This window comes from Eucyclogobius newberryi, unplaced genomic scaffold (genome assembly GCF_026437365.1).
Source record: "Eucyclogobius newberryi isolate DKJ021-1_F unplaced genomic scaffold, fEucNew1.0.hap1 SCAF_16, whole genome shotgun sequence".
Classification (NCBI taxonomy): Eukaryota; Metazoa; Chordata; class Actinopteri; order Gobiiformes; family Gobiidae; genus Eucyclogobius; species Eucyclogobius newberryi.
The window spans coordinates 10,531,474-10,557,970 of record NW_027315790.1 but is presented as its reverse complement, the minus strand read 5'-3'; the positions used below and the strand labels follow the sequence as shown (position 1 = coordinate 10,557,970).

Below are 26,497 nucleotides of genomic sequence, written 5' to 3'. Positions count from 1 at the left end.
ACTAATCTTGCAGTTTAGAACTCTACCAGCAGATGTCCTCAGAACACAGGGCTTGAGCAGAGCTTTATTACTGTTTTTATCGCCATCTGCTGGTGAGCGATGCAAACAGTACACACAAGACTCAAGTGTAAAATCTTCACTTTTATTGTCTGTTCTTCAATAAAAAACAGAAACATGCATGCACACATTCCTTGAGGAAAAGCTGGTAATAGATGCATTTTAAACACAAGTCCTGAAAACAGTTGGATCATTGCAGTGAATGTAATTGTTTTCGGCTTTTCATTCACATTTCAATTGACATGGTTCTGAGAAATGGCAATAAGAAAAGGGTATTTCGGTAAAATAAAATAAGACAAAAATAAACAATTCATTGGCCTGGTAAAAGTGCTACAACTATAATACTTAAATATATTAAACTATACATAGAAATAGATCTTTATAAACAATAATTAAGTAAGGAAAATTAAGATGAAACTGAAGTCTTGGAACATAATAAAATCGAAATTGTTCTGCACTTTTGTTGCAATAAACATATGCCTAGTCTTAAATACAATGTACACCGTTTCTGCACTTCTAATAAAAAGGCATCATATCATACATTACCTGCTTTGCTTCAATGACACATATGTACAGCTGTTCACCAATTACAAAGGCAATCAAAAAACATTAACATTTTGGCACCAGGCACAGAATTGAAATTTACATAAATCCACACCCCCCTCTGCCCCAGGCTGAAAAATATAGTCCCGTCACTGCTATTTATCTCATCCCAATGACACTGAAAAAAATAGCATTTGTGAGATGAGCTATAAAATGAATCAAGTAACATTTGGCATATCAATAGTTGCTGGAAGTGAGAGGTGTGGCAGACTGACACGAGTCTCTACAGTGCATCTCTGTCAAAAGACAATCACTTGTATTTCCTGAGTGCTCAAAGTAAACAGGAATTTGAACTGATTTATAGCTAATATTGGGGAATGTGCCTTTATAAATATCTACACTTCACTCAAAATATGACTTTCAGTATATTGTACCTTTGACCTTACAGGCAAATGTAAGAACATATGAATATTGTGGACAAATTAAAATAGTTCATATCAATAATTAGATAAACAGATATTTTTGTGCTAGTGAAAAATAACTAATATTTGGATTTTGTTTTTATTTTTATGGACAATAAGCTCTGTGTCTATACTTCAAACGCTATGGGCAACATAAGATGCACTTTTTATTGAATAAATACGTGCACTTCCACTATATTCAAATGTCTTGACATGTGCTTGTTTACACAATAGTTCCTCTTGAATAATCACTGCTATTTCAAATACAAAGCTCCTCATTCATCCGGCAGCTAACACAGAAGTCCAGGCCACTCTTTTCTTCAAGACATAATTTGATTAGCGTGCCAACATTTCCTGAGAGGAAGGGTAAGGTGCAACATCCTTTTACTAACTCCAAGTGGGATCTACAGTATTGTCCTCATGCTAGAGTCTGTTTGAAAGCATCGCCTTGGTTTATACTTCTTTGATGGAGCGCTCCAGCTGTCTGAAGTTAGCCGACGCCGATGAAGACAAGTAAAAGGATTGGGTTTTGCGGTTGAGGCGAGCGCGTTTGGTGGCAACGTTGAGACTGCGTTTGCTTGAGGAGATGATCTCTGTGATGAACTTCTTGCAGTCTACACACACCTCCATCGTCACCCAGTCCTCCGTCAGCTCCTTGGGAAGCTCCAGATCATCCTGTGACTTGCCGTCTTTGCTGTTGTGCTTGGACAACCTAAAGCAAGACACACAGTTAAGGATTAGAACGAACAGATGCTCAGGAATAGACCACTGACACTTGAACTTTGTCATGACCAAACTTGACTCAAACCAGGGATCTTCAAATCCAGGGATAAAATATGCACTTTCTTTCACTGACTTCCACATAGGGTTGGAAATGTTGGCTTGATGATGAGCAGAATTTGAATATTGAGTATATTTTTTATAATAAGGTGAAACTTTTAAACAATTGTCATTCATTTTATGGTCCATTCACTTTATGTACTGTACTTGAACCTAAACCAAGGTTTATGCAAACATTTTAGCACATATCTGATGGATTGCCATAAATATGTCATCAGGATAATAAAAAAAATATATATAGATATTCTTTTTTTGTCAATATTGCCCACCCCTTCAACCAGAGAATCAGTATTGTGCAAAAGTACAAACACAATTGGATCTGCCGGTAAATCGTGTCAGAGCTAATATTAAATGTACTTGAATGTAATAACTAAGATTTTTATAAAAAAATACTGTTCTTGCAAGGTACAGGATTGAGGTACCAGAAATTGTGTTAATAGTATTGTATAATCATTGAAAGATGAACTCATTCGTCTAAGTTGTAATTTGTGTAAACTCTCTCTGAAAGCGGGTGGATCGAAAAAAGGCTGCACTTCTACCCACTCCATCTTCAAACTATTTTCTTGAACAAATACAATGTAAATGTTTTTATATATATTTTTTGTTTCACGTTCAAAATAAACTTAACCAACCCATAATAACGCTTATTGTGTCATACTTGTGAACACTTCGGCGCAGACTGTGGCGGTGCTGTCCAAAAGGTTGTTTGTCAGTGTCAGGGGCTGTAGTCGATCCTTCATCTTTAGCCATAGAACTCGGACCCAATGAATAAATGGGCAACATGGAATATGGTTTAGAGGGAAGTCTCATCTGACAAAAAATAAAGAAATAACACTTTTTAAAAATGCATCGAGAAAAAGTTGAAAAAGTACTACACAGTTTAAGTCATTTACCTTTTTACTGCACTGAGAACACACAGGCCTGAAACGCATAATTCATTTGTTGAATGATCTTACTAGAGCCATAACACTGACATGAATAACATGTGATCGAAGATTTAACAATAGTACTACAAATTACCTTTTGCAAAACTGACATGTGTATGACCAAGTAAAGAATGAAAACCTCTTTGTCCGACATGAGAAGCAAAGCTACAAAGAAAACACAGGCTTAGTGAACAACAACAACAGTGCGTTTCATTTCAGAGAGCTCACGACACGCTTTTCTGGTGGATACCTTTCCTTTCTTCAGTGCGTTGTAGATATCTTTGTATTGCTGAAATTTCTCAAGTTCGGCTTTGACCAAAACTTGGCGGATGTGCATGACCTCCTCCACCGTGAGAGCGAGGCACTCAACTGGATAACAGAACTCCTCCTGGAAAAGAAAGACAAGAACTTCAATCTTAATACGTTTAGTTAGTTAGAGTTGATGCGCGGCAAATACACCAAGTAACACCACCGAACCAACGCCAGAGTGAGCTATAGACATGCCATAATCATGAGTGACACAAATGGTTTCAAAACAGCCAAAAACAAAAAAATATATAACCACCTTACACCCACGTACACGCTTTTGACAGTTAGTAATGTGATAATGTACCAATGGACATCAGTGCGGTGGAAGGAGATTTGTCAACATACTGTACAGTCAACAGACGCATCTAAAGTATTGTATAGCTCGATTTGTGGCGTATATATGCAAGTAAGTATGCCACAGATCTCCTTCTCTTTATAGGCATACACACATGCACCGAAATGAAGGTCCCCAAACAATGACATGAAACACATCTACAGTAACAGCAAAGACCTACCGCGCCCTGAGCTGCGCCGGCTCCCTTCACCTGGCCAGCATAAAGGCAAAGAACACATTCAAAAACATACTAATGACTTCATCCTGAACTGCAGCTCGACTGTTGCAAGGTTCAAACTCAAGAAAATCCACCTTGTACTATTGTATATTTTATTGTATTATTCATTACAGTTTTACATCTGTGAAGTAGCGCTAAAACAGGATCCCTCTGTCTATGTCATCAATATGCGACGTTCCGACATGTTTAAACGATCATTTAACAAACTAAAGGTGTAATCAGATCATGTTTGTTGTTGAATCATAACTGTTGTTGTTTGGATCTTTTTTATAGTATGGTTGATAGGTAACAGTTGTATAGGTGTCATATTTACTGCTCATGTCCAACCAGGAGGTACAATTATGAACTTAACCAAAATTTACAAACTGAGAAAAGACAAATGTAAATATAATTGTCATACAGTTTGTACTTTGAGGTGAGGGTCAGGAATATTCCAATACAAACAATGTATTGAATAATGATTGCAAACAAGGTGGCAAGGTTAAAACCGGTGATGCTACACATTAACGTAGCCAAAACAATATTGTATTATGTATATATTATCTAAGCATGTTGATTGGCTACTACGATTGTCTACGCCGTTCCTCTCCTCTGCCCCAACGATTTCAACAGTTGTCACTCAGATCGGTATTACAGAGGTTACTGTTTACTATGAATACAGGACGCATCATAAGAACAAACACTGGCGTTTTGATGAGGGGTGTAACATTAGGCCCAGGACCAATCACAACACACAGCGACGTGTTACAAATCACTGTATACTGTACCCTACTATTAACTATACAGCCTATGATTTTACCCCATACAGCAGGACTTAAGAGACTTGTAAACAATATAATTTGTTCATAATGATCTGAGCCTGATGGAAGCAAAAAATACTCCTGGTTTGGCGCCAAGTATCAGCTGTTTAAAGATGTGTTTGGTGAGAATGGGGCAGTTCTCTAGTCCCTTCATACAGCGGCCTGTCCTGTGGTTTCAATTACGTCCATCAGCCTCAGAATCATACGACTCGTGCAAACACTGACCTCATGGCGGACAAATGAGCAGTCACAGGACGAGGGCAATGTCAACGGACATATTGTACAACCAGGAGTGTTGGGCAACTTATCCTCAGTAATAAGGAGTAAACATTCACATCAGGCTGTGCTCACAAATAGGATTTCTTACGCTTACAGTTTAGCCTTAACCGAACATTATTAATGAGCTGGTAAAGCGGACGTACCAAAGACTTGGAGCTCTGTTTAGATGGAGGTACGAAAGGGCGTACACTCGTGGGAGTCTCTTTCTCTATTGAATGCCTCCTCTGTGGGGACGCCTGGCGCTTGTCCAGCTGTGGAGACGCAGAAACTGGGAGAAATTTGGGTGGAGCTGTAGGAGAGGATATAAATGAAGATATAAACAATCAAAACCAGAACTAAACAGGCAGAATAACTGAAACACAAGACAACATACAGTACCTTTCTTTTCTGCGATTGAGGGTAGTTTTTCCTCTAGTATACTGGTGCTGCTCTGTGACGTCTCCTCCTTGAAGATCAAAATGATTTGTTTTTAACACCACAATAAAATAAGTATATTATCTTTAAAGACATACGTTTCTAATGATATGTTGAAGAAGGCAGATTTGTAATCATTAGTGTCCGTCTAAATTAGCATTGATTTAATATATATTTTTTAGTTTATTTATTTTGATTAAGTTTGACTTATCGATGTTGCAGCACTTCAGAATCAGAATCACAAAAAGGTTTGTTGTCATAGAAATTCTCAAACCAGAAACGACAATAATAACAGCAAAATAATAGCAAATATATAAAATAAAGCATGTATAAAAATAAGCATTCACTAAATAAAATAAAAATAGACGGACTAGATACTTTGATTCTAATATACACACAATTTACAGTTTACGCTTAGCTTAATTTCCAAAATCGTGCAGCCCAAGACAGAGATTTGTTACCTCAGATTCAGAGCTGTCCAGTTCTGCCAGCGTGGGTGCCTTGAGGAGCCTCTTCCTCTGGGACAGGGGCAGGACGCCGCTCTTGTTTGGGGTTTGGGTGCCGCTCGTCAGAGATTGCGTACTGCCAGCAATCTTCCTGTGGGTGTCCGGGGTGTCTGTGGATGAAAGCATTACATTTAGAAAAAAAAGTACATTGTTTTCTTTGAAGTGGTTGCTTTTAACCGTTTTGTGGACCATGTTTTTGTTAAAATATACAGTATAATTGGTTCTTTACCTGAACTGCGAAACAAATCTTGTGGAGTGCTGATGCTCTTTCCTGCACCTGTGAAGAAATGGTACAAAAACAAGAGTATTTACACAGAGAATAAGCCTGTGGTTGCCTTGGCGCACAGTGATAAGTGTGCATAGTTGCTAAGCCCAGGGGAAAGGCGGGGGGCGGGTGCAGGTGCAAGGGGAGCAGGCAGAGACACTGAGGCATAGGCTACTCTAGTACAGTACATCAGATTAGATTATGATGCCCCACATTCAAACTGTCATCTGCCATACACAACTATTCATCTAGAGGGGGCTTATGTCATTTTTCACAGGCAGATTAGGGCGGTGAGCAGTGCTGGCGGGCTGCAGTGACCCGCTTTGACTCAGCGGCTCATCACCTTGTGGACAGATCCTACCATTTCCACTTAAAAACATACTAGGGCTGCACAATAATTAGCAGATTTTTCACTGTGCTGTAAGCAAATGCAAGATCTGTGTTGGCCCAGACTAATTATTACAGTACACAAAAATATTATAGTCGAACCAACTGAGATTTAGTATAAATGTCATTGTCTTGTCAGAGCTTATAATAAAGCACTACACACAAGGGCTGCATCAACCAATTGAGACTACCGGTAGTCTAAAGTATAAAAAAAGTAATTGTAGTCATATTTTGATAATAGTTATCTAGACAATACAGAGAACATTCTGGTATCAGTCGGATCGGATATTGAAAATTTAGCCGATATTTGGCATATATTTTCTGCAGTGGCCCAGCCTGTGATTGTCATGTGTAATACCCAGTTTATCCTCAGTGCATCCAATTGGACTTTTTGAACGGACTATTGATTAGAAGTTGTTTTATAACCCTGATGAATATATTTTGTAAAAGTGAAAAGTTAAGCTAGAGTAAAGTTCACAAATTAACATACATTTGTGGTCTGGCTAAATATCGGTGACAACAGTGAGATGTATATCATATATGTATGATGTATGTCATAATATTTCAATGGTCACTACTTAACTACTACTAAATAATCATTAGTTGCAGCCCTACTATACATGAATGCTAATAATTCCGCAATAATAATAATTCTTCTGGTTTAATTGGCCAATTAAATACAGAGAAGTCCAAACTAAATCCAAATCACACTTAACACATCTTATAATTTGCCGATATTGTGCAGTCCTTAAAAGATAAACAAAGAAGCGACACTAAAGTGTGCACCCTTAACATATAAACAGTTCACACTCTAGAGAGAACTTATGTTGTACTGGACCATCAATCTACAACAACCAGCACGTGACAGTAGCGTGTCATTCACAGAGAACAGGAAGTGATGAGGACGGTGCAGCAACATCACAAAGAAGCAGGACCTACACCTAATATAAGCCTCGACTTACAATTCTTAACTACACAGAGATGACATTACCTGAAGAGTCAAAACTCAGAGACATGCTAAGAGGACGCATGACTGAAAGATTCACCCAGGTTAGAAAGAGAGAAAGGAAAAGATATGAATCAATTTGAACGACACAGAAGAATATACTGTACTAACATATACATTAGGCTCATTATCGCTTTAAAGCTGCACTATTTCATCAAATCATTTCTGCTGGAGACATCATTGATTTGCCTGCAATGTTCAACAGTATGGCATTAAACTTATCTCCATGGAAACAACCAGGTGACGCCAGAAGGCCAAGGATTTTCCAAAAACACCAGCCATTGAATAAATGTAAGATAGACAAGTTTAACGCCTTTCCAAGCAAAGCAACAACATCTCCATGGAGACGAGCAGGTGGCAGACCCTCCTCTGGAAAAGCTACACAATGCACCTTTAAAATATGGATGACAAAATATGTGAATGAAAGAACAAGCGTGTCATACTATCGTTTTCAAGTGATTTTATTTGAAATCATGGGGAAAATAATAAATCATGCTTATTAAATGATTGATTATATTATTATTATCTGCTGACCATAACACGGGTAAAAGTGTGTAATAGTTCCAGTTGTAACGTTTTTATGTAACATGCCGTTCTCAAACAAAAGGCATCTTTGTGTGTTTACCCAATTAGTGCTAGAGTGTATGCAATACTAAAGCTATAATGTGGTTTAAGACGTTGGCCACTTAAGAGGTCTGCATACCATAGAGATTATCTACTTCCCATTTACCCAGAGCTCATGAAAAACATCTTTAGAGAAAAATCATATGCCTATGTGTGGGCCACACATCAATAATCAAACAGAAATTACTAATAATAGTTAAGACTTTGAATGAGCAAACAAGAAGAAGGCAGAAGGGTCAATGCATCTGTGGTCATTCATAACATGATTTGCTGGACTCGAGCTAGTTACAAATACAGAGTGTGTACGTTATGCGTCCCGGGGCCTCACCCAAACGATGTCTGCGGATCATGTCAGGCGAGACGGGTCGAAGCTTCCTCTCGGCTTTAATGCCCTCCAGAAGGCGCTCGTGGAGGCTCCGGGGACGAGGAGGATGGGGCTTCAGTTTACGAGCCGCAGCCTGACGGGAGCGACAGAACGCCAAAACGTCAGTGACAGTTACGCGCGGAGTCGTGTAATTGTGGAAAATAAGTTCAATCAAGAAAAATAGAGAATGCAGCAAAGCAACACGATACACAGAATACACTACGCACTAATTAATAATGACTCACTAAGCTCAAGAGATACAAACCAACTGGTCAAAATATAAATGAGATTACTGAAAGAACTGAATGTTGAATAGAGATTGGGTTTGTCATCTACTAAATACTAAACTGAGCGTTCTTTTTGACAAGTCAAGTGTTTTGACAATGTTTAGTGAAAACAATATTCCAAAAGTGACACAGCAGTTTATTGGGACGTTTCATGTCTCTTTAGTTTACTTTTTAACATTGTTTTTGGCTAATGCATCTCAACTATGGCCAGAAAAAATGTGTATTTTGCTTATGATTTTTGCTTTTTGACATTTGATCCTGTACTTGTTGAAAAAGTTGAAAAATGAATCACTATTATAAATAAATAACTCATTTTACCACCATATACTGTAATATTTGTGTTTGTGATGCAGCCACAGTCCTCTGTTCGTAGCAAATACAATTATTTTGTAGTGAGCCCTGTTATCTAACCAAAAGAAGGACCCTGGCCAATAGAGCGACAGCTTAATGTGGTGCAGGTGGGGGAGGTATTAGAGCAGATTAGGGGATATGATCTTCTTTTGACACTCACCGGGTTTAGAGGAGGCCGTGATCTGATGAACTCAAGGATGATCTCATGGGCGCTTTTCTTTAACTTTGGGGGGATGTCACCATTGACCTGCAAAGAAATGAAAGGCAAATCAGTTCAGCACAAAAACACATTGTTAAATGTGAAAAAAAAGAGAGGAACAGATATTTTTAAAAAGCAAGTAAAGAGGGCGGGTGTGTTTTTTTCAGCTTACCATGACCTTCCTCAGCTTGTACCGTTTGGAGCGAATGTCGTCCATGAGCATTTCGTAAGGTGTCAGCTGGTACTCTATGGGCAGTGGGTTGTATTGTCGCTCCTGTACTTTCTTTAACTTCACACCGTTTCTGAGATCTCTCATGACCTGGACCCAGAATCGAGCCTGGATGCAAAACAACATCTCTGTCAAGTTTAATTACCGGTATCTTGAAACCAGCTGGAAATGTCATGGAGAAAGTGAATTATTCAATGTCATATAATGTCAAAAGTACTTAAATCTAGTCAAAAATTCTAAACGGCTGAAATTAATTGTCCTATTCACAAAGGCAAGAAAAAAATGTTTGTTGGTAATCTCACCCAGTCTGCATTTTGCAACTCATCCAGGTCTTGAACCGACTGTGCCCGGGTATCGCCCATTTTCCGCAGGTTCTAATCAGAAACAGAGGAAAAATAACATCAATCACCCATTTAAAAATCACTATGGCATTGATTGACCCAAAGTGACTTCACCAGAGCTGTACTGGAGACGGTTTAGCTAATGCTGCATTGACTGTGAACCAGACGGACAGCTAAACAACATAAATTAAAACCGCTGTCTTATGCAACAGTTTTAATGTCTTAAATGTTCAGAACTGTTAAAAAAAACATACTTAAAAGTTACTTATTTGACACTCTTTTTGTACTACCAAAAAAAAAACCTAAACGTTCCCCACAAATTCAGAGAAAAAGGTACAAACGAAATAATACTAAATATTGTTCTTTCCATCATGTATTGAACGATATCGTGACAGGCCTGGTTATGATGTTGAGTTGATACTAATTTTAAAACACGACAAAGCATTAATCAGACATCTTTAGTCTCATAAACATTAAACAAGATCGGAATAAATAAATCATGACACATCTCTCTTGCAATGGCATCCTCATACAGTTTGTTACAGTCTAGAATTGTTATGTATTAAATGTTCTATAAGCCACTTAAATGACTACAAAAATTGTGCTTCAACTGTTTAGTACAGAAGGTTTTCAACATGAATCCCCTTCAAACAGCACTAAAGACTGTTGTAGAGCTTGACAACATAAAAAGACTCAGATTTTTGCCCTTTTACAAGAAAATTACAAGAGCCTCTAATTAAATCTCTCATATCAAACATAAGTCAAAGCATTTTAACTCTGTTCGTTTGTCACATGTCAGCTCGTCTGATGTGGCAAATGGACTGCCAGATCGCATCAGCAAGTGTCACCAAAGCGGTATGAAATAAAGTGTTATTTACTGGAATAACACAGGGTCGCACAGACCATTAGTCCAATAAGCTTTAGCGCTGTCGTTAGAAAAGTGATGGGGGTTATTTTAGATTTCTATTCCCGGAACCGTTTCGAATTCCTCAAAGGACAAACCCAGATCTTGAAGCAAAATGCCAGGTACTTTCTGAAGTCACATTTTTACTTCCATTTTTATTTTTGAAAGAAACTGTGGGCATTTAAGAGAAGCCGCGTCAATAATGTATGAGAGCATGTTGGTCGATATTAGAGAGTATTTTTAGGACAACAGATCTTGACGGCCATCGCTCCATACCTCCTTGGCACTCTTGATTTTTTCCAGAAAGGTGTTAAGTTCTCTGGTCTCTGCGTACAGGGCGCGACACACAGCCTGGTAGTGGTTAGGGGCATCTGAGGGACTCGGGAGGTGAGAAGAACAGATCTGCAATGAGGGAAACAACTGGATTGAGTTATGCATTGTAAATAGAGGCGATATGGATAGTGTGAATTATGCAAAATACAGATTAATGATGAAAATGGTGCATAATCAGTCTCTAAATTACAATAAATTGATCGTAAAATTGACTTTTGAAATTTTAACCATATTGTAATATGTTCCCTAACCACAAACTTACTTAGACTTGCCTTTTGTTTTATTCAGGCATGTCTGGGTAATCCTGTATTGTCCTGCATTCGAGGCAACAGCTTTGTACTTACTTGTGAGTCATCTCAGGGCCAACATAATAATGTTTAATAATGTCTCATAGCCTTTTCTCAACAATAAAAACATTTAAATGGAAATCTGCTGCTCGATGAATTGTGGCCATCAGTTCTGAACAGGAAGTATGCCTGACTAAAATTAACCCCAATTCAAACTGAAGCTGTTCTTGAACCTTTTGAAGGACAAACATTTGGACTCTTTCCGAAGCTGACCCTCTGTCGTTTTGGCCTCTGATGTCTGATTTATAACAAGTGTGAACAATCCCTGCACAGAGGAAGACAAAATTAAAGTATTATTATTATATAAGTAAATATAAAGAGCAGAAACTTTGAAACTTCATTTTGTACTCTCTGGTTGTGTTCTGTTCTATTTGTGTTTGGTGTTATCCATTTGTACATGAAAAAAGACAATTTAAAAAAGGAAATATAAATAAGGAGCAGTAAAGCTGGTGTCTGTAGGAAGGTCTGATTGACACTAGTTGGGCATTTGTTGAGTTTTGTCAATGCCTCTTTAGAAGTTGAAGTAAATTTCACTAAAATGAGTTTTAGAGACTTAAAAATGTCCAGGCAGAATCCATATCAAAGTCCTATCAAATGAATCAAGAGTAATTTCTTTATTTGTTGTTTTGGAGTACAAACTGAGCCCTCGATCTTGCTGCTTTGACAATATAACAGAACGGTACCAGTTGTGGAGCATTCACAAACTATGTACCGAATTGTGAATCGTGCAAACAAAAGCCGCCAGCAAAATAATGGATGAGACCAAAATAAGCACACACAAAGAAGAAAACCAGACTAATGACATATTTTCACTTCTTTAAAAGGGCAGGGTGTGTCTCAGGCATGTGGGACGAGCCTCTGTCACTGTCACTGGGGAAATCACACTGTAAAATGACACATGAGGGTTTCAGGCTTTTGGAAAATGCTGTGTCATACGTTTGTGGTGATAATGATAATATCAATGTGGAAAGAAAACCCATTCTTCATAAAGAATGCTCTTGGCGGTTTGTGTACATTCTTTGCATAACATTTAATGTTTTGAAATACTCAAGTAGAATAGATAATGAGGTTGTCATAAGCAATTTAAGATTTAAACGTTTTCTTTTATTATCCACATTGTGATAATTTAAAAGCAGAGATGCTGGCTCTAGTTACTAGCAATCCCTAGAATCTGAGCTCCAATTGATCTAATTGATCATTGTAATTATTTAGGTCACAACATAAATGTAAGAATCAAAATATAATAATAATCGGGACACTTTAAGAAGCAAAATTAAGTCTTTTCACTTCAATCTAAAGTCCAAAAATGTATCTAAATGTAAATTACTTTTTTAATCTGGTGGTTTTTGTCACATTAACTTTATTTTTCTTAATTCAGAAAGTTCAAGTTCATATAACTGGTCACGAAATGGAGCAATAGTAGCATTAATCTAAATGACTGAAAGAAAACTAAATATTTCACAGTTGTTGGTTTAAGGATGTTTCTTCTCACAATAATTGCAACACTAAAATGTATATTGCAACATCCCTAATTATGAGAAACTAAGGGGAAAATAAATGAAATCTACATTCTCAGACAAATCTGCCTTCACCAGCTCATTCAGGAGGTCTTTACGTAACGCTGTCGTCTCGAGTCAGCTCCAATCCACCAAACAACTGTGAGAACCGCACAGGCCACTATTACGCACACAAACTCAGGAATATGGAAACTAAACTCTAGATGTACAACTCAAAACCTTTTGCACTGAATACTACAGACAGAGAACATTATAAGGCTATTGGGGAATTTACAATGTGATGACTTCTTCAGGGGAGTTTATTTAGGCTGGTTGTGATCATTCTAATGTCTGACTCTGAATACACGGAATGGAAGACTGAAGTGACTGAAGTCTGGGCTTTAAAATATGCAGCAGATGCAGAAATGTGAAACGTGTCATAGCATGTGCAGGTAAGAAGCTACACCTGAATGTTTTTAAAAATCATTACGGCTCACAAACATGTTTTTGGTAACGCTGTCTTAGAAACTCATAAATCATTGGGTATATGTGTGTATGACAATATATTATATATATATATATATATAATTGTTTACCAACTCTGCATATTATGTTAATTATATGATCTCAGTTATATCTAATTTTATACTGTGATATTATGTTACTGGTATTTATTTAGTGTGTGTACCGGTATATGTCGTTTGTTAGATTTTAAGATTTTCTTCAGAGCAAAAGGCATTAAAAAAAAATTCTCTGTGAATAAAATAAAATAAAAAGGCACAAATGTCAGAGGAAAAAAGCCCATTACTATGACTGACACGTACTTTCTCTTACAGCATTAAGGCACCGAAGCTCACAGATTCAGATTCAGGACTGTACTACTCCAATCAACCAGAATGTGTATTATATGTCTTGTGTGTCTTGTAGGGTCACATTTTTGGTCAAATATTTGGTCAAATCATTGAGACACTAAGTAGTCTTCACAAATCTTGCTACGCCACCTTTTAGTCGATGTATTAAATTTATTTATTTGGTCGACTACAGCTCTTCTGAACTGAATTTCACCCGTCAGCAGTCAACAATCAGCCTACAGGTTGTGTGTTCCATTGTTTTTACACCACACCACATTCTCTGCATTATTACTTTGTCTACTTGTCACTATCACGTTCACATTCCGTTGTTACGATGATCAGATATGAAGACAATACAGTGCGTTCCATGTTCGTCTGTTAAGGAAATGCACCGCGCACATCAGTATTTGAACCCACCGTGAGGATGTCTTTATAACTTTGCACTCGGCTCACAGTACTGGCCCCTGTCACAGATACCGGCTTCTTCTCCTCCTCTTCCTCCTCCTCCTCCTCTTCCTCCTCCGTGGCCTCGTAGCCTTCGTCGGGACAGGAGTCGCTCTCTGTCACCCCCGTGTTGGTCATCATGTCGATGAGTCGCTCCAGGGGCGGGCTCAGTTCGCGCTCCTCGTTCTCCTTCAGTCCAAAGTCCAGAGCTTTGTAGATCATGATGCCCAGAGAGTCGATTACCTGCGAAACAAAATAACACTTTGAGGATATGGCAATTACAAGCTCAAAGGTAGTGTCTAAACCAATGAAGGCACATGACGAACACGTAAAAGAAAGTGTAGATGGATCAATTGAAAGCCATGGCAGATTCTGTATTTTTCTCATTTTCATGATAGCAGCACTCAGCATGTCTCAACAGCTTCTTTTAGAAAAGGTGAGAACCAGTTTCAACAGCTTTGTGTGAAGCAGATGGCCTCGTGTTCATATTGCCGACTGATAAAATGACATAAAGCATTTGGTACAACTACAATTCTTAACCATTATCATCACCGCTCTAACATAATGATTATTTGACATTCTTAAGGGGCCGTTTCAAACTAAAATCACTCTCATTTGTTTACACAGCAGATAAAAACTATATGAAGTTGCCAAGTTGGGTTGTCGCAGCAGACCTACTTTCAAGCACAGTTCACATCCTCAACTCAAAAGTGACGCATTTACAAAGATTTCATGATTAACACCACTGCTTCACTTATTAACACCGACACAGAGATCGTCCTTGAATTTCCAACAGCAGAGGGGTAGAAAATTAGCCACAGAACACGACGACTCCACAAAAGCTTTCAATTCCAAGTAAGTCATTTAGTTATAAAAAACCCACCTAAAATAAGACTTAAAACCCACTATTACTTAATTACAGGTGTTTTTATAGTACTGAAAAAACACGTGAAACATCTACTCTCCTCCACAAACTTGACTTTTGTGGAAAAATATATTAGAGAAGGTTATTATATATGTCATAATCGTTGAATAATGCACTGGACACAAACTTGATTAATGTCGTGAATGTGTTTTGTTCATCAATATCAATGCACATGGAATAGTATGTAACATTTTCTTATGCATTATCCTAGATGAGTCATTCCTACCACAAAGTACAGGCTCTGGTACAAACACAAAGGTGGATTAAAGTGGGTGAAGCGCTTGTTTTGATGCCGTTTAAGTGCAGCGTCAGTGTTGTGGTCAGAGGGAGTGTCCAACAGCACAGATGATCATAAAGGGTGTGGTCACAGCAGCAGGTGAGACAATGGAGCCTGTAAATTAAATATTCTGATCTGAATAACATACTTGTGTCACTGGTTCACATTAACTGCCTTTTAAAGATCAACTCTTAAAAACAACATGGGGAGATGATCCATTCTTTGTCTTGATTAAAATTGTATGAAACGTTATGTATTGTCTTGTCTAAAGTATATTAGAAGCAGGGGACAATTCCTATAATTTATCAACCATCTCTGCGGGGCCAATAATCCTGTTCCCGAGCAAAAACAAATAGCCCAGTCCTCGTATGATTATGTAATCTTTAATCCATCTGCAGGACAAGCCGCAGCGGTGGGCAGGAGCACCAAGTCAATGGCAGTAATGTGTTTAAGTCTGATGTCACAATTATTCTGTTAACAAAAAAATAAGACATGTGAGATTCGTAGGCAGAAACAGTTAGTCATTTCTGTTTACTATCTGTAAAATAGTAAAAATATGCGTCAAAGTACTTTTTTTTAATCTGGCTGTTTATGTGTCAATATCATTACTTTTTTATTCCCAAAGTTTTGATTTCATAAAGCTCACAAAGAATAGTGAGCAATTAGACTTTTCACTGGATTTCAGTGTGTGCGATCATTGTACCAGCAATCAGAAATAATCATGTTTCTTCTCACAATAATTGCACATTAAAATGTGATATTATGGAATCAATATGTTAACCTCTGTCTTCGGACCACACCTCTATTCCCCAGGAGCCTTCTTATATCAGCCCAACGCGTCAGTCACCGCTCGACTTTGTTCTCTCAACACGCCCTCCCTCTCTTTGTAACATGCTTCTTTCAGCATTCAGTCTTCTAATAAACTAATAAATGTATTAGTTGATGTGTACGTATCAAACTAATGTGAAAGTACTGTAAAATTACCCACAAAAGTACAGAAACTTTTTGTGACATTTTGAGACGGGTCATTTACTTGTGGAGTTACTCTGGTTGATGCTTAATGGACAATAGAAAGTAGAGATTTATAAAACATCCTGAATTTAGCTAATCCAAATTAAAATGGAAAGCTGCACTGAGGAGCATTACTTAATTAGTGTATGATTTTTTTGCGATTATGAGTTAACTACCTAAACGTCATAGTCATGTCTACTCAATGAAACCATTAGTCAGAAGAACGAGGCCGATTCCCACTGTGAAACTCAACAGGAAATAGGGAAAAGGGACAGCTAAGTTTTCCAATTACACACCACAATCTTATTTAAAGAAGAGTGACTCAGAGCGCAGAGCCAGAGGAGCCGAGGGAGGAAGAAATAGGGAAAAGTATGCAGCTAAACAGGCAACTAAATCCATTGGGTTTCAGGCTAAAATTTTAGTCTGTAATCCTAGCGCTTTGAATGGGTGGAACAATGAAACCTGGCTCCACCCAGAAAAAGTGGCATCAAGTACAATGAGTCGCAAACAAATCCCTGGTGAAGAATGAGGAGGGTCATTTTTGTCAAGGACAAAATATAACTACTCCATTACATGCCTTTGTCGCCCAAAGCATTTAGTTCTAAACACTCAAACAATCAAAGAAAAGAAACTAAGAACTCTCATATTACAAGGAAGTAGGATTACAATAGAAGTAAATGACAAGCATCAACTGCATTTTTTGTTCATGACAAATATTTTTCTAATGAGATATACCATATCTGGTTTTAACGGGTAATAAATACATTAAATTATATGATATGATATGATATACATGTACATATTCTGTATGTATGTCATGCTATAATAGGATAGGAGCAAGCATAGTGTCTCATGTGACCAAAATGATGTAAAGCTCTTGCAAGGGTCATACTGCTGCTATCATGGATGTTCAAAGTCACAGCCAAGATCAGCAATTTGTTCTGATTAGCCTCAATCGGCTCGTGATGACTTGCCCTCTTAAATTTGAACTCCTCTTACATAAGACTAAACCATTCTCATTAGGAGTCAGCTGACTTATGAGGAGTCCAGCTGAAAGGACAACAGGGAAACACACAGGACGGACAGTCTGATAGACACAGGCGAACCGTGACCGTGGACGCATCAGTGAGTCAGGGTTTGCGCAGATGGACGAAGAATGGGCCACTTGTTACAGCGCAGCAGCACTTTCACACAAACGCACAGAAGTCAAGACTATATGAGCTGTTGTGGAGTTGTGCAACGACAAAACATTCACCACTGGTCACTAACGGCATTGTTGTTGCAATGGAAGCAATACATTTTATACTGGTGTATAACCAGTGCTGATACCAGTACTTAGATCATTATGGAGCAACACGTTCATCTTAAATAATCTAAATATTTCTACGCTTTAAAACATTTGCACTGTGTCTTCCAGGACAATGGACATTTTTCACATTTACTGACATGATTGTGTGTTTTGGGTAGGAGAAAGTGTGCTGGAGGAGGAAACTGAAAATGTCAAAAGTGGAACTTAAATGTTATCTGCAATTACATGTATTTGTTGTCTAAAAATGTATGTAAGGTATTTGGCTACCTGTGTAGTTTGGGTAGTACATTTACTTGAAAATTCATGATAATAAAATATGTAAACAACTTTAAATCGTGGAACACAACGTCTGTACATGTGTAAGACCAAGCAGCTCCAGCTATGTTCTATGGGTTCATATAATATTAGTATAGAACGGATTGTAGCCATGAATGACATTTACAGTAAAACCAGCAACAAAGCAATCCCTTCCAGACAAGAAGTCCTTAAACCTCTCTTGTGGTGATATTACAAATGTGGAGACAGTCCTGTCCCTGCAGTGTCCACAGGCCGAGGCTCAATGTGGCCCTTGAGATCATAAAGCAGTCACATAAGCCGCTGTCAGCAGTTACTGCGGCACTCGAGCAAAGCATCATCGCAGACAGTTACATAATCGCCTCTAATGGTGGAGGACTTCCAGAGCTGGATGCAGCGGATGCCCCGTCTCATCAGATGCTCTGCAGAGTGTGGACGCAAAAAACATCTTCAAAGCTTGTCAAACGGGCGAAAGAGGACGCCAACAAACTCACAGAGGAAGAATAGTCAGAGCTGTACTTAGAACATGCCAAGACAGTGTGCGTTACTCAATATATTGTATTTCTCATGCTTTTAACACCCAACACATATGAGAGCACTGGCCAAATGTACCCCAGGGAATGGATCCAATTCTGTACCAAGGCTTTTTAGGGAAACTGTCAGGAAATCAATAAATTGACTAGAACAAAAGCGAGATGCAATGTAACGTGATAAGGTCATTGGAGAAATGGTATGACTACTATATAATGGTCTATATATTTGAGATACAAGTTCAGGGTCAATCAATATTGATACATACAGGAGATACAGGGGTATGATAGATGTCCTTAGTAAAGAATGTCATACATTACTCTAAATTGACTGCAATAAATATATAATGCATATAAAAATTAAGAAGAGATTTTCTTTTTAAAAGCATTAGATTGTGTTTTTTGACTGTCATGTTGTTCCAACCACACCTTAACCTGACAAATCGGGCTAAGCTAAAGTAACGCAACATCAAGACATTCAAACCAAACCTTATTTACGACCAATGTAATAAAAATATGAACATTCCAAGATGAAATATACAGGACCCATTTCCTCTGTTGCACCTTGTGAGCAGAATAACCATGTGCCTTTCTCTTTACAGTCGGTAAGCAGCTCCAAAACACTGCATGTTGTGCAGTGGAACGTTTCTGAAGATATTCGCAGACTTGGAGACAACATGCACATATTTGAATTGAAACAGAGTCAAACATATCAAGTTATGTTCAAGCAGGTAATCTGTATGCTGAACTGGGTTGGGTGAGATGAATGATGTGCCACAGTATTATAGGATAAACTAACATACAATATTTGCTCACTCTGTTAGTCATTAGTCATTTCACCACCAATAGTAAAAATCCCCACAGTAAAATGTATATTCTGGCATCTTAAACTGAATATTTCACATGTGAGAGAGTAAAAAGTAAGGCCTCTTTCATGCATTTCTCAAAAGTGCAGAACATCCAATGACAAAACTACTCTCTGAAATACTTTGTTTACTTGATTTAACTGTCTGTGGTCAATACTTAATGTTTGTTTACTAATAAATATACACAGGGCTGTTTTTAGCTGTGGGTGTGCCTTAGGTTTCGCCCTGTTGCAGACTGGACACAGGCAATTATTATTATCATCATTATGCAACACCAATTTAAGTAATTACCACATGGTAAAACACTTAAATACACTGCAACACACAATTCATTCAAAATCCCTCAAATAAATGTTAAAAAGGTCTGGCAGATGATGAGACCTTTCTTTAGCCTGATAATGAGCACACCATCAGTCACATGACCTTGAACAAACAAAGCAGCAGACGGAGTTGACCACATTATTATTTAATCAACTCTGTGTACACATAATGAGACTTCCTGTATCCTCGCCTTTTTTATGGAGAAAGTTTCAGACCAAACTTGACTTTTCCAGGTCACATGCCAGGCCCGCTGTGGCAGCTGACCGCAAAATAAGATATTACAAAAAGCATTGACAATGAATTATTTTAGCTTTAGTTTGGTTGTCAGTTTTGTACATGCTTAACTCTGCTAAGAAAAAAACAACAGAGCACTCTTATACTCACACAAATGCCATACAAGGAAAATTGTGGTTTTGGAGAAATGCAACATTAGAATGTATCTACACATACATGCATACATCTACATATATATTTAAGCAGTTCTGATGGATTGTAGAAAGATTATCTGAATATCATGAAGATAATACAAAATATTAAGATATAGTTTTTTGTTATTATGGCCCGCTGCACACTAGGAGATATTTAGCCCAATTTTAAGTCCAATTTGTCTTGCGTGGCCTGAATAGCGCTTCCTGTAAACAATGATTTGTCGTGTTACTCCTGGAGTCAGTGGGATTCTGTTAAAACCATTGGCCAGGTGACTTGCGCAGACAGACTACGCCAGACTCTTTTTCCTTTAGCGTCACATCCACAATGACTGTAACAAGCTCCTCACGTCCAGCTCACGCTGTAGTGAGTGCACAGTTCGTGTTCATGTTCACAAGGGTTTAATCGCCACATTTTTAATTTTTTTATTAAATGTATTTTTTTCGCTCATCTCGTACCCGCACATATTTGTTTTCATACAATTTCTAGCTTGATCCCAGGACATTTCGTAGTCTTTCGCTTATAACAAATCTTTCCTGAAAACCTTAAGTGTATGACAAATGAGACAAATAATCGTTGGAAAATATTCCTATGCCTTTGAATCACGTCTTAAAATCCTCTGGTGTGAAAGCAGCCTAAGTGAACAGTGCGAATAGTCGAGTGAAGTTAGCGTTACAAGCTGTTTGTACATGTGGTAATGCCAATGCGTGAAACACTGAATCAGGTAGAGTTGGGTGTTTATGCACAACAGAGCTGTTGAAAAGAAAAATATAAATATTTCAAAGTAGATGAGGGTTACATTTATAGTTTTGAATAATCAGGCTAAATCAATTTGAGTAAATTGCGTATTAAAGCTGGTATGGGGGTGGGTAAAACTTAAATAAAACTCACCTCTAATGACGTAGGTGGCGGCCTGTATTTATCTGAAATGACAGAAGAGAGGAGGCATTAATGACCAAACCTGTTATTATTAATTGACAATCACGTGCATTCATACAGGCAACACACCCTCTGAAATTCATTTACGTGAAACCTTCTTTGAAAATATGCATGGCATCTGTAATCTGTAATCATGCTGTGTTTGTACATTAAACACTGTCGAGAGATCAGCCTCATGATTGTTCTCAAAGGGAGGTGGCAGAATACCCTCCAGGCGATTCTCCATCACAAGTGGGTAAAGAAAAGATGACGTTTTGATCTTTGACATCTTTCTTCTGGGACCAGCGAAGGTGTCAGACTCTGCCTCTGGTGTCCATGTGCTATAAAAAGGACCCCCGCAACATCAAGTCTTCTAGTCACACTTACACATCAATTCGTTATTATTACCTTTGCTAAGAATACTAAGTTTGGTCAATATTACTCTGTTTAATTCTTTATGACCAAACCATGCAAAAGGAAAGTGAGTTGGACCCATGTCATTGTCAGTTTTTGTTACATTTGAGATTTAAAGCTTTGGCATTAAATCTTCACCAATAATACACAGCTTCACCAATAATACACAGCTTTGTAAAAATAGTACAACCTTCACCAATAATACACAGCTTTGTAAAAACAGTTGTGAATATTATTTCCCCCTAAAAGCAAACGTTTTTTTCAGTAAATATTACCACAAGAAATTGCACTGACCTCTTTGTGATAAAATGTAAACATAGGATTATATTTCTGTGATGTATATTATCTGCATAATAGTGATATGACGATATTTGTATATTATCTGCATCATTAGTCTAAGAGAAAAACGGCATGTGAAAAACTGCATTTGTGAGTGTGTCGTAAAGATGGGGCAAAGGAATGTTTACTCCAGGGAGGGGTGTAGCACCTCAGGGGAGTTTAGGTAAACATTCCCCACTCTTATCTCTAAGGAAAATACCAACTGTTTAAAAGACAAGTGCCTTGATGTGAAGTTAACCAATGAGAATGTGACCCGCCTATTCCATAATTTGTAATAAAACCAACCTGCAAGAGAAAAAACGGCGTGAGACCAAGGAGGGCCATCGCGTTGCTTACAACGGCGTGATGGCCCGGCCCGACGGTTTCTCCCATGCATGCTACACAAAAGTCTGACGTTTCTGTATCGTTTCATATTCTAAGTTGAATTGTGTTCTCTGTGTTTTAAGGAATAGCATTGGTTTATGTCTAATTTCTTGACACTCTTTTACTCTTCTATCATACAGCACATATTTTTTGACAAGTAGCTTTAAAGAATCTGCATGAAACTAGAGCTAAAGAGGTTATATACTCAGCAAAATGATATAAAATAATTAAATACACAGGTCTGAGAGATGGGTAAACGCTTCTAAGGTGGACAAAGCTTCTAAATGAATTGCTCACAAATCAATCTAATGTTTATTTGACCATTTATACTGCTAAATATCCAAATATCCTAAATCAAATGATCTGCCACCAGAGCTCTAGGTCTTAGACGAGTGAAAACCACAGATTACAGCTAAGGAAGCACAAATAGAGGAGAAATCACTAGTCATCCAGCGGCGCACATGAGAACACTGGGCGCTGTGTTTGGCCTGTCCGAGGGGAGGTGGCCTGGTCCCGCTACTCTACGGGACAAGTAAATTAGGACAGGCAGATTTGGAGCGGCCTGTTCAGTCACTTTGGCTGTAACACACTGTGCGGGAAGTAAACAGCAATTTAAGACACATTAGGAACCGATAATGTTGACTTCATTATGGTGTGAATGAGAAAGGGTTCTGTTTTCAGAGCTTTTGAAGAGTTGAGTTCGGTTTAGTTTTGACGTAGTCCCAATTTAAAGAAGTTGTTGATTTGTTTTGAAGAGGCCATTTTAAGATATGACACGGGTCAACAAAAAGGCCCATACTGCATCACTGGATATAGAGGATATAGATCTCATATTCATACAAAATGCAACAATAATGTGTGATTGAGATGTAGACGTGTTTTATGTTTTTTAATAAAAGAGATTCTGTTTAACTTTACACACGTTCACGGGACATTAATATTTAACAGAAATATGAACTGCTAAACTGATATAGTTCATTGTAGAGGTCTAAACTAGGCCTGTGCAGTGATATGCTTGGGTCACAGCAAATCCTCTGGCATGTGGTTTGAAGCGGAGTTCAGACTTTTGAAGGGTAAGTTTAAGCAATGTTTGTGTTAAAATGGTAAAAGTGAGTATTTTACTGAATACTGAAAGTAAAGATGGGGCCTTTGCTAACTAACATGCAGACTTTTACAAATGAGATACATGGAGCTATAACTACAATAATACGATCTAGTAAAACAACAACGTAGCTGCCATTACTTTGGATTACGGTCCGCGTTCTGCACAGCCTCAGTTCAGTTGGGTTGCGTCCCTAGGTTTCTGGGTGTGGGCCAGATCGAGGATGTACCGCCTTGTCACTGACTCACGAGCAGGAGATGCATACTGTGTGTTGCACAAGCAGTGATTTGGTGCTGCGGAGGGAATAACCGCGTAAATCGGAGCTGCTGGACGCTTAATAGCTCTCATGTCTCTCTCATCACTAGTCCTAATACGAATCAGGAACAGGGCCAGGCTTTCCCAAAACACTTCACCCCTCAGCACCGAGGAGAAGACCAAAAGGCCAACTCTCAATCTCTCAATCTATTATCGTAATTGTACTCGGTGATCTATTTGCATTAGCTCAGTGGTTGAGAGTGCTCGTCAATTGATCCGATGTTCTGGTAGAGCGGTCAGATCCACTGGGCCACAGGCTGGCGGTGCGATCTTCCGTTGTGTCCTTGGGCAAGACACTTAATCTGACTTGCCATCAGTGTCTGCGAACAACTGGTGTGTGAATGGGTGACTGGGTCCTTGATGTAAAGCGCACTGAGTGCCTTGACGGTAGAAAAGCGCTATATAAATATGTCTTTTTTTATTTTAGGGCGGCAACAAGTTAGATGGTAAATCGCAACTAATCGATTATTGAAATAATAGTCAACTTATAAAGTTATCAAATTTGCGTTTTTATGAGTACTGAAATTGAGCCGCAATTCCATGAAAACAACTTAAGAATTTTTCTTTAATTCAGTGTATTTGATGAAACTATTTGATGAAAACTCGCTTTTGTCCATAAATGTGCTCCACCAGGATCGGCTTCACTTCAGCTTCAACTGGGTCAAATTTAGTACAAATCTTTTCATTGCCTGATTTTATGCATTTTAAAAAACAAAATCGATTAATCAAAAGAATAATCGCTGGACTAATCGATTATCAAAATGTTTGTTTGTTGCAGGCCTCGTCCATCTATGACATGTTCGGAGGAGACACAAAGCGAACAGCAGGGTTAGACAAGGAAGGAAGATCTTTAAATATGTCTGAAAAATACTTCCAACTTCCTGCCAAAAGCCTCCTTCCCTGATGCCAAACTTTATCACTCACACTACAGGAATGCAGCGAACAGAGAAAGGCTTTGAAACTAATGTGCCACTATGAGCCCATTTGAATTGAAAACATTCTTGTGCACTTAAGGCTTTGGTTTTGTTAGCGGATGCATTTGGAGAATAAACTGGTAAAACTATTAAACAGGAGCCAAGCCAGGCCCTGCTGTGGCAATACTGTGTGACCTAGCACGTTTAATCAGGTAGTACTATGTTGTCAAGTTGGTGATAGGTTTGCTTTAAGTTAAGATCACACTTGCGCATTCACTGCATAAAAATTGTGACTAAAACAGGACTAAACTCAGAACTAAAGTCAAGTCAACATCAGGACTAAAATGGGCTCAATTTAGGACCAAATAACAAACAGTGTGAACGCCCCAGACATCTGTGGGTCAAATATAGGGGCTGTAGATGACAAGAAATGATTGGTAAACATGCCTTGCCAATTGGATTAGTCTTTTTGAAAGAGTGAGGCAAATTAAGTCGCTTTTATGTATCTGACCCAAATTGCACTCACAAGCGGACAACTGCACTAAAGTTCATGCAAAAAGCACATCTTATGAAGAAAACTACTTGGAAAAATTCTGTATTTATGTCAAAAGGCAGATTAAGCTCACGATTCACTCGCCAGTCTTCAGCTCACTTGGATACCAGCCGCCATAAAACACCAAAGAAGAAGAAGAAGTAAAGTCTGAAGTCTTAAGACGTAGAAGTATAGTGGGTGGCGGTAATGTAACACTTGGATACCAACCGCCACCAAAGAAGAAAAACTCATTCACACATGTCTGCTCCTGTTTGCTTTTGTTGTCCCATATAAATACTTATACCCTAAATAAAACGGACTAAGACATCATCAGCCAATTAATCAATCAAATGAAAGTGAAATTAAATGGCATGTGCTCATTTAACCTCATAATAGCATACATTTCTGAGCTTTCCCTTTAATCCTTTCTTATAATTTGCACCAAAATGACTCAATGTTAGACTTTGCCTTTTGAGATACAATCATAACTTGAACCTGCAGTTAAGATTTATGGCCTTGATTTGGTCTGAGTTGCAGTTTGAATCAATCACACGGTTCAATGATTGCTGTGGCTGTAACACTACAGGTCATTTTCAAACCTTGCTATAAAGCAGCGTCATTGGTCAGCAGGAGAACGCAGCAACAACAAAGACCCGTTTGTGTCGTAAACCCACACACTACAGTCTGTGAGGTAGAGCTTTGTTTATGAATTATTAATAGCCCGATGCGGCGTTTGTTCCATGATCTCCAGACTGCTAACGTGCCAGTGACAAGCGCATCGTCTGCAAACACATGGCCAGAAGTGAGGGACCACAGCAACATGGCCTCTTTGTGGAGATGCGCTGCGTGTGGGAGAAATGTGCACAAATATCATCCATTGTCGTCTGAGCGAAACACGACGCGGTTCTTTTCAAATGCGCAGCTACAAACATCAGAGTTCAAACATCTCAGTTACCTGTGTCGTTTTTACGCAGTAATTTGACAGTCCCGTCTCTCCCGATCGCCACATCCCCGGGTCCTTCGATCCTCCTCCGCGGGGAGTCCTCAGGTGCTCCGCCGCGGCACTTGGAGCCGCGCCACCGCGGTCTGTGCGCTAGTGTCCGGCAGCATTGGAAGCACACGGCCCACGCTTGCTCCTCGTTGATGGGCTGACTGTACAGGCTCAGGATCTCCGCCAGCGAGACCTCCTCGGCCCCGTCACCGCAGCCCGTGCTCAGGTTCTCCTCCTCCGGGTTCAAATCCACCGCGAAATCCCGGGGAATCGGGGGCGAAGGCAGCATCGCGTCGTCGGTCCCCGGTCGTTTGGCCATGTCTCACTTCATCGTGTATCCGTGGCGCTTGTCGCAGAGTCGATCACGGCACCTCCGTGAGTCCAGCACCTCCCATGAGCCTCCGCGGTGCGTCTGTATACACGTCTGAACCTGAACCTGCTGGAGAAGTCTGTGTGCATCATGAAGAGAGACGCGCGGTCCTAGCGCCGGAGTCGCGTCCCCGTCACAACAGGAT

The 26,497-nt window shown here is 38.9% G+C and overlaps 1 protein-coding gene across 4 annotated transcripts; it reads right to left on the bottom strand.

Annotated features, from left to right (window-relative positions):
* Positions 1-128: 128 nt before the first annotated feature.
* Positions 129-26,340, bottom strand: spire1a (spire-type actin nucleation factor 1a). Of its 4 annotated transcripts, XM_072447451.1 has the most exons (19): positions 25,947-26,340; positions 20,986-21,017; positions 14,109-14,378; positions 10,941-11,066; positions 9,722-9,793; positions 9,363-9,527; positions 9,152-9,238; positions 8,318-8,447; positions 7,351-7,392; positions 5,937-5,984; positions 5,663-5,817; positions 5,166-5,232; positions 4,931-5,076; positions 3,652-3,681; positions 3,078-3,215; positions 2,922-2,992; positions 2,795-2,822; positions 2,560-2,711; positions 129-1,773 (listed from the first exon to the last, which is right to left on the bottom strand). In XM_072447451.1, the coding sequence occupies exons 1-19, from the start codon at positions 26,299-26,301 to the stop codon at positions 1,515-1,517; spliced, it is 2,373 nt and encodes a 790-aa protein (XP_072303552.1). In that variant the 5' UTR covers positions 26,302-26,340; the 3' UTR covers positions 129-1,514. The 4 variants fall into 4 exon arrangements, with proteins under 4 accessions (XP_072303552.1, XP_072303553.1, XP_072303554.1 ...); XM_072447452.1 differs by lacking the exon at positions 3,652-3,681 and having other exon boundaries at positions 25,947-26,339; XM_072447453.1 differs by lacking the exon at positions 7,351-7,392 and having other exon boundaries at positions 25,947-26,339.
* Positions 26,341-26,497: the final 157 nt, after the last annotated feature.

What these genes read in the sequence shown, in the direction of transcription:
- spire1a (XM_072447451.1), bottom strand. Translation starts at nt 26,301, where the DNA reads ATGGCCAAACGACCGGGGACCGACGACGCGATGCTGCCTTCGCCCCCG. An exon ending in AGATTTGTTTCGCAGTTCAG is followed by an intron (nt 5,818 to 5,936) that starts GTAAAGAACCAA and finishes TTTCATCCACAG; the next exon opens with ACACCCCGGACACCCACAGG. An exon ending in TGGACAGCTCTGAATCTGAG is followed by an intron (nt 5,233 to 5,662) that starts GTAACAAATCTC and finishes TTGATCTTCAAG; the next exon opens with GAGGAGACGTCACAGAGCAG.